Below are 8,222 nucleotides of genomic sequence, written 5' to 3'. Positions count from 1 at the left end.
ATGATTGGCTTTTCACAAATATTAAAATGAACATTATATGTGTTGTGTTAGAAAGTAATTAATTCTGTATTAATTCTCTTAAGTAGTGTGTTAAATATAGTCCTAGGTTATAAAAAATGTTAAAATAGAAACTATGCTATGTAGGATACTTTTTTTAACAGAAAGGACTTGCAGTGAAATAGCAGCCACAGGACACCTAAATCTTTCAGAGAAAGAGAATTTATTGCCCTCTTATCAGAAGAAACGAACTTCTTCCCGCCTCGAAGGTGCTGTTAGGATTCAGAGGAAGAAGTTGACGATGACCAGACAGAATCCTGTATTTGAATGGAATTTATGCATCATGTATGAAGTGTATGAATATGCAACAGGCTATTGTTTTTAAGGGTTAATCCTTTGTTAACGGGGGTCCTTTTTCAGGCTCGTGCTGCCCAGAAAAAGGTACCCAGACGTCCGTAACTCTTTGGTTCTATTGTCTCACATTGTCCTAATTCAAATTATCCAAATTATTATTACTCTAATTGTATTACTATTTTTATAACCATTTTATTATTATTAAACTTTCAAAATTTTAAAAACAAGTGATTGACATTTTTCACACTCGCCTCCCGCTCTGCTGGGGGATTCCCGGGAGCTCCACACGTAGGTGCAAAGACACCAGCGCCTCCTTCTCCGCAACCCCTGGCTGCGGGCCTCACCCTGCCCTGCCTCTGCGGTGAGTTTTCACTTGGGTTTCGCGCTTGCAGCTTTCCTTTCCTTCCCCAGAACAGCCGGAAAAGGGAAGTTTTGGGCGGTGCGTGGCTGCCTGGCCTCCCCTTCCGCCGCCTGCTCCGCCCCGGTGGCTGCGGAGCGGGGCGGCCGCGCAGGTGGGCCCCGCGGTGTCCCTGTGCCCCCGGCGCTGCCTTCCCAACAACGCCGCCTGCATCCCTTGGGCTCGCCTCAGGGCCGAGGCTTTAGGCAGGTCCTGCTTGTGGAAAAGCTTGCCATAGTAAAATGCTTTGCTTTTTTAAATTTTTCCTCCCCTGAAAAAGGTTAAGAGGTGCTGATCTTCACCCCAGTTTTCTCTTCCAGTTTTCGGCATGGCAGTGGACTGGCTCGGTTTTGGCTACGCCGCCCTGGTGGCATCAGGAGGGATCATTGGCTATGCAAAAGCAGGTAGGGTGCCGAAAGGTGCTTCTGTCTCCCTCCCTCTTCCCCCACCACCCCCTCCTCCCTCTCCCCAATAACTTGGTGTGAGCTGGGCAGCTTTTAACGAAAGCCTCCTATCTCGAAGTTGACCCATATGTAAATTTTATCGGTTTGTGCCATGTGCTGATAACTTGCTGCTGTTGGGGTGTGCTGGATTTTGAGTTGAGCTGGTGCTTTGGGCTGATAAGGCCATAATCTGTTTTCTGGAGGATGCTGATATCTGCTCTGTGCTCTTTGGGTGAACTGTCATAAGTTTGCTTCAGAAAGGCTTTTTCCTTGCTGTTTAAAATACAAGCATTCTGTAAGTGTTCTGTATCTTCAAGTGACATAAATCACCACTTTTCCTCCTTAAGAGATTTATTCCCATTTTAATCTTTGATGATAACAGTATACTGCAAGCTGCAGAGAGCTTTCAGAACTATCTTTTCTCCAAGTAGAGCTGAACAGTGCAAATCAGTCCTTAAAATTGTTTCTCTTCTGGGCTCTGCATCATAAGCTTACCCTCTGACCTACTGCTTTCATTTCCTGTCCTTTTTCTGAGTTTGCCCTCCTCCAGACAGAACTGTGGATTTATTCCTGCTGCGACACTGTCTCTTTCAGCTTTGAAAATCCCTAAGCCATCTTAGTTTTTGTGATAGGAAGGGGCATTGCTGAAGTCAGTAAGACTCTTACCAGTGCATTTGACTAGATAGATGCTAGTGCCTATTCCAGTCTGTTTTCCATTGGCCTAGATTTATCCTTTGGGTTGTGAGTGGAGTTTAGGACAGAAGGGACAATACTGAGAACTTAAGTAACTAATTGCATCTGTATTTCTCCAAGGCCATTATGAAATGATGGGTGTCTTTCTTGTCCTTTGGAACCCAATTGGGAGGACATGGTTATGTTCAGGCAAGGGAATCCAGGTCACAGGATTATTGAAGGGGAACAGAAACTCGTATGGTAACTGCTGGAGAGAGAAAAAAAAAACCAACCATACAAAGGAGCCATTATATCCTTACTAATAACTTGGAGAAACCAAAAGAAAATGGAACTTTCATGCATAGAACTAAGTTCATCTGTTCTTTTACAACCTGATCTATCTACCCACACAGACAGGGGGCAGTAGTAGGTGCCTTTGGAGCAGTATGAGAACATGGCAATCAAAGGGAGAGTGAGTGAGTGAGTTATTGATTTATTTTTCTGTCTTCATTTAGCAAGTTCTCTGGGTCCCTGTGTTTTGAAATGTAGGAACTTCTTGAGCCAGAGGTGATGTGGTTGTCCTAGAAGTGTATGTGTCATATCTACTTAAACAATGCCTTGAGGTAAAATTCAAGGAAATTATGGATGTTTCTTGGCTCCCAGGCTTGTGGAAAGCATTGTAGCCACCACAGATTTATTTTAAACTCATATTCTGTGCAAAGCAGCCACCTAGTAGAGTGTGCATCTTTTCCTTGCACATGTGCAACTATATCAGGTGCTTTCTATCATCTTTTATCTTGCTTTTTATACCATAAGCAGGATACAAAGCAATATTACAGCAACCTTGTTGATGATTGAAAAATTATTACTTTCTGGAAGCAATATGCAGTCCTCCTTTAACATTGACAGGAGATCTTTATCAACTTAGTTTTTCAATCTCAAGTCTTTGAAAGGTGACCTCAGAAATGGAATGTATAAAGAACCACCTTCAGTAGCATTAAGTCCTTAATCCTCTGTTGGCCTTATGGAGGGCATTCACCACTCACAGTGATCGTGCTACTTCATTACTTGATATACTCTATAAATAACCAATTTAGATGTGGCATCCTTTATTTTCTGGTAGCTTGGGGTTATCATTTATACTAAGGACCTGATTCAAAGTTTAGGTGCATTGAGGGAACTTTCTTCCAAAGGCTGCAGCTACCTTTGGATCAAATCTCAGGTGTACTTAGGAGATATGACCTCTCATGTTCAGCTATGCCCTGCTCCTTGGCAGTTCTTTGAATGCCCTCCTGCCCAATTCCACTCACATGTCCTTTTTTCTGATCTTAAATTTTTACAATTTAGTCGTTCTATTTTACTGCGTCTCAAAGAATTTTCATAAAACTGTTTTGAAGCAACAGGCTTCAGTTTGTGCAAGGGAAACACCAATTCTTTTGCTTTTCTCACTGTTCTTTCAATCATGGATGTATTAATGGCTTTGCTGTTAGAGAACTAAATACTAATTCTGAATGTATCTTATGCAAGAGTAATTGAAGTGGTTCTTTGTGCTGATCAGCATGGTCTCAATATCTTAAAAACCCCCTTCTCTAGTCTTCTTTATGTCAATGAATGATGAATGCCCATATTTTTTTATTTTTATAATTTTTGGTGTTTTACAAAACAGTTAAGCTGCTGACCAACGTAATCTTTAAGTTTCTAAGAAATGCATTATCTTCTACTTATTCAGGTAGTGTTCCATCGCTAGCTGCTGGCCTTTTCTTTGGGAGTTTGGCTGGACTGGGTGCTTATCAGGTCTCACAGAATCCACATAACATTTGGGTTTCTCTGAGTAAGTAATTGAAAATTTTATTTGAAAAGGATTACATTTACCCTGTATATTTAAAATTAGTACCTAATAGTCTTTGCAGAAGAGTTAAACACAGATAGTGTTACAAATCTAACTTCAGTGCTGTCTAAACTTAACTGAACTGGTGGCTGCCAATATGCATCTGTCTTATACTGATGTGTTTGAAGGATCACAGTGCAAGAAAAGTGCTAATAAATGGATTTCTGAACTATTTTTGCCTGGAACCTTGTACTTTGAGCATCCTGCAGCAGGCTATAACATTTTGGGAAGTGGGATTCCCCTTCAGACTGACCATACCCCTAGCAGACTATTTTATTATCACAGAAAATGGCAGAGATTGTGATTGGCTTATTTTTATAAATGACAAATATGTGAAATTACAAAGGTGTTGATGCCTGGGGAGATTTTAGAGAGAAGCAAGCTTCAGTAATGCTGTTTCTTCCTTCTCAGAATTCTTCCCTTCCCGCAATTTGAGAAGGTAACTGTGGAGAGTCACTGCTTAGTCAGTGTTTAAAGAGCCACCACTGACTACAGCATTTTTCCTCTGAAGCAGTGACAGAGCATCTGGCTCTTTGACATGTGGAAGTCACAAGTCAAAGGGGAATGCCCAGCATTTCTCTCCACTTCACCTTTGTTTACAGGCAATCCACTTCCACTGGCCAGGCCAAAAGCTGTGCATGGTCAAGCCTTAATAACATAACAAACTGCGGATACAGCAAGCTGAAGAAGTGTGAGGTTAAGTGTTTTCCCAAATGTGTGAGACAGATACATTTCTGTAGCTCAGCAGCATATGGAGTCTTTTCCTCTTCATGCCTCAGAATTTTTGAAGAAGATGTGTTCTGCTGCTGTTTGAAACAAAATTTCATTTTGAGGTGTGCATATTTTGAAGACAGGCTACTAATTAGAGCTTGAAGCATTTTAATACTGAAATATTTTTGTTTTATTGTGTGTTGGACTATGGTCCTAGTCTCTTACATATCTCATTATGTGAGATTAGGAAGTGTTCAGTGACAATATTTTGTTTGGTGTTAGGGAGGAAGGATGTCATGGCTAGGACTGAAGATGAACTGGATCCTGCAGGACCAGTCATCATGTAGAAACAACAGTAGGGGATAAAAGAGTTGTTGGAACAACATGTGTGTAGCTGTTGCCACTGGGTAGCAGATGCATACTAAGGATAAGGATTCCAACAGTGTATGTTTTCCTTACAGTTTTTTAGCATTCAGTCTTTATTTGAGATACCATGTTCAGGGACTGTCCTTTCTATCTTACTGAGTCAGTGAAAGTACCTGGCTCCTGTCTCTGTGTCCAGTGGTCTGGGACAATTAATTCTCACCTTGGTAATGCTTAGCACACTTCCCTTTTGAAGTCTTTAGAAAACAAATTAGTTAATTCTCATAACATTACTACAAATTAAACATGATGCTACATGTTAGACATGATTACTACAAGTTAGACAAATGCTCTCTCCCTTTTTTGAGAAGTGAGGGAAATAAGTGCACAAGTTTAGTGATTTCCTTGTGTGTGGAAGGAGTGAGTTCTAGAGCAGTGTATCATAAATTATTTCCAGTCTCAAAAAGAGCACATTTTGAAAAACAAATTTGAGAAGTATGTGCAGAAGGATATAGAGTGCACTGTCTGCTTGAACTTGATACAGAATACTTACTCTTTACAAACTGAGGCATTTTAAAATTTACACAATTTATTGACTCTCATTGTCCATTAAGTGAAGTAATCCTGTTTCTCTTTTTCCTTGATGTTGCTACTTTTCCCTGTTCCGTTAGTTTTGAATTATGTTTCTCCCACACATGCATCTCTGCTGACTGGACTGTACAATCTCTCATTTAAGTTACATCTGGAGCACTGACTGCTGTCATGGGAACAAGATTTTACCACTCCAGAAAATTCATGCCTGCAGGGCTAATTGCTGGTGTCAGGTACAATACTTTTTTTTTTAACCTCCTGTGTGTGATTTCTTATTCACTTAATTAAACTCAGATGGAGTGAAGATATTTTGTGTATTATTTTTGTTCCCATGCATCACTTGGATGAAGTATCTGAAAAGAAATTGATAAATTATTGTTATTATTGTTAAATTATATGTTTTTTCCCCTTAAACAGTTTGCTAATGGTTGGAAGATTAGCACTGAAGATGTTGGAAAAGCCCCAGGAAAAGTAACCGTTAATTTTACATCTTAGTATTTGGAAAAGGAGACCTGATCATGAAATTGCATGAATGCAGAAGTGAGAAGATGGAAAAAATTTCTGCATCAAGACATTTTTTAATCTTTTTTTATAAGGGGGCATACAATGATGGGACAGATAGTTTATATACAAGGTAGAGCTGTTTGTGTATAGAGAGAAATGGGTCCTGGGTTTGATTTTTCAATGTAGTTTAACACTTCCAGGTTTTTATATTCCAAAATATACTTCTGACATGTATGAAGCAGAGAGAAAATATCCTGTAATTAAGAAAATATCCACAAAGAGGCACCAGGACTAACTGGCTAAATACAATAGCGTGTCTCAAACTTTTACACTGAGTATTATGGTGTGCTTTACCTGTTGCATTCTGAATTGATATACCATGTCTTTATAATGTCCAACAGATGTTGCCTTTTTATTGTGAAATGATGCTAAAATGATGCTTTTCTATAAGTAAAATCTGTTACAAACCTTTATTTGGCCTTTTTTTGTACAATTTCTGTGTTTGGGGACAGGGCTATTTTTTTCACCTTGTTTTCTCAGTGGAAGTCCTTGCAGTGGACTGTTAGTATCCAAGTGCTGTCTTTCAGTGATATTTAAAATCACTTTATAAATGGAGGGATAGAAGATTAAAATGTGGGCCTTCATTAACATTTCATTTAAAAAGTTGTTTGAAAGGAACTTACCCTGAGGATTAACTGAGTGAGATTTGTGCTAGGCTAAATGAACAGTTGAATGTGATCTAGACTGTATAACTGGAGTAAAATACCCTAACACTATGTAATTCTGATATTACAGGCTTATTTGACAACAGAATTTGTCAGCACTTTATTTTTAATCTCTTAGGAGAGTGGCTGTGCCTCTTCAAATCTGTCTTTACTAGGAAACCCTGGAGTCAGGAAGGTTCCTTGTTCTGCTGTGATGCCTGAGGAGTGAAGTGTGGAAGAGGCATCAGTGGCATCTGGTGCTTTTGTTGTCACTCCATCCTTGATTGCTTCTCTTGCACTGAGTCTTGCAGTTCTGTTAGTGCAGGCACAGCTCACATGGGCTCAGCACTGTGATGGAAGGGAGAGGCAAGAAATGTGTGAAAGAAAATCCTTTATCAGCTTATTCTTTAGTGATACATAATTATTGATAAATTAGGATTCTTACCAAGTGTAACTCTATTTTAAAGTGATACCTTATGTAGTGACTATAGTATTTTACTTTGGGACCTTTGTACCACTGATTATATCAAAACCATGTCAATTGCTTAACATGAAAATGGCAAAGCAGATTTGAATTAGCTTACATCTTACACACTTACCATTTCATAGTGTTTAAAGGAATTTGTAAAAATTGCCTCAAATTGCATAAAGCAGATACCAAACTACATAATTTCTCCATTTTGTTGGTCACTTCAGTGCTTGTATTTCCTTTTCTGAAAATGGCATTTACTAGTATTGAGTCAGAGTGACATTTCTACTGTTGTGAGTCAATGGTTACCCACATGGTAGTAACAGGAAGCTATTGTAGTAGAAAGTAGTAATTACAAGCAGATCTGTAGATGTTGGGTCAGTTGTGCTGTGTGTTATCAGTTCTCTTAGCAAAAGTTATAAAATTAATTCCAGGTTTTTTAATGTATTTCATATTGTAACCTCTCTTGTTTCCAGGCACTTAATCTCTAAATAACCTGATCTGTACAGGATGAATCTCCAGGGAGCAACACTGAAAACATGTTAAAGCATGTCTGAAATTCTAGTCTCAGTTATATCATAGTCTCTTTTGACTATACTTTAAGCAAAATCTAACAGAAGCTTTGTAATTACCTTTTTTATGTATTTAAATCACCCCATGTAATTAAATAGAAAATTCTGTCATTGATACAGAATTTTCTATGAGCCATTCAAGAATTAAAGACATAATTCTCCAGACTGCCCATACTTTTGGTCTGATTATTAGCTACTTCCAAAAGATTTCTTTCTGGCTTTTTTTTTCCACTGAGAGTGGTCTCCATGTAAACTGAGAAAATTACTTTTGCATTAAATCCACCATGGCTATGCTGTGGCTTGAGTGGAGCTTCATGTTATGAGTCAGCTTGTACATGGATTTTGGAAAGAATTATTTAGTTATTTTTGAGAAATGAACTGCTAAAATAACTCTTAAATTAAGGCTGTTCTGTTCAAAGCACACTCTGAAAATGAAAATATTAGTTTAATATTTCTTACAGTTTCAGCTGTCAGCACAAGCTGAAATGAATACTGATTTTTTTTTTAAAGGTCCAGGAACAGGAAACTAGTTTTACTATACACATACTGAGTCACCA

General features: G+C 38.7%; 1 protein-coding gene across 2 annotated transcripts; it reads left to right on the top strand.

Annotated features, from left to right (window-relative positions):
- Positions 1-722: 722 nt before the first annotated feature.
- On the top strand, positions 723-6,093 carry LOC128942398 (transmembrane protein 14C-like). 2 transcript variants are annotated; one of them, XM_054284844.1, is made up of 5 exons: positions 723-954; positions 1,069-1,152; positions 3,593-3,694; positions 5,562-5,649; positions 5,834-6,093. In XM_054284844.1, the coding sequence occupies exons 2-5, from the start codon at positions 1,077-1,079 to the stop codon at positions 5,889-5,891; spliced, it is 324 nt and encodes a 107-aa protein (XP_054140819.1). In that variant the 5' UTR covers positions 723-954; positions 1,069-1,076; the 3' UTR covers positions 5,892-6,093. The 2 variants fall into 2 exon arrangements, with proteins under 2 accessions (XP_054140819.1, XP_054140818.1); XM_054284843.1 differs by having other exon boundaries at positions 724-958.
- The last annotated feature ends 2,129 nt before the right edge of the window (positions 6,094-8,222 follow it).

The sequence above is a fragment of the Melozone crissalis genome, unplaced genomic scaffold (genome assembly GCF_028551555.1).
Source record: "Melozone crissalis strain CALT ecotype California unplaced genomic scaffold, PUWL_Pcris_2 ptg000042l_1, whole genome shotgun sequence".
Classification (NCBI taxonomy): Eukaryota; Metazoa; Chordata; class Aves; order Passeriformes; family Passerellidae; genus Melozone; species Melozone crissalis.
The sequence above is the reverse complement of the archived record's forward strand: the minus strand, read 5'-3'. Positions and strand labels throughout refer to the sequence as shown.

Coding starts and splice junctions, on each gene's coding strand:
- LOC128942398 (XM_054284844.1), top strand. CDS start 1,077: ATGGCAGTGGACTGGCTCGGTTTTGGCTACGCCGCCCTGGTGGCATCA. Junction 1,153..3,592: donor CATTGGCTATGCAAAAGCAG/GTAGGGTGCCGA, acceptor CTACTTATTCAG/GTAGTGTTCCATCGCTAGCT. Junction 5,650..5,833: donor GGGCTAATTGCTGGTGTCAG/GTACAATACTTT, acceptor CCCCTTAAACAG/TTTGCTAATGGTTGGAAGAT.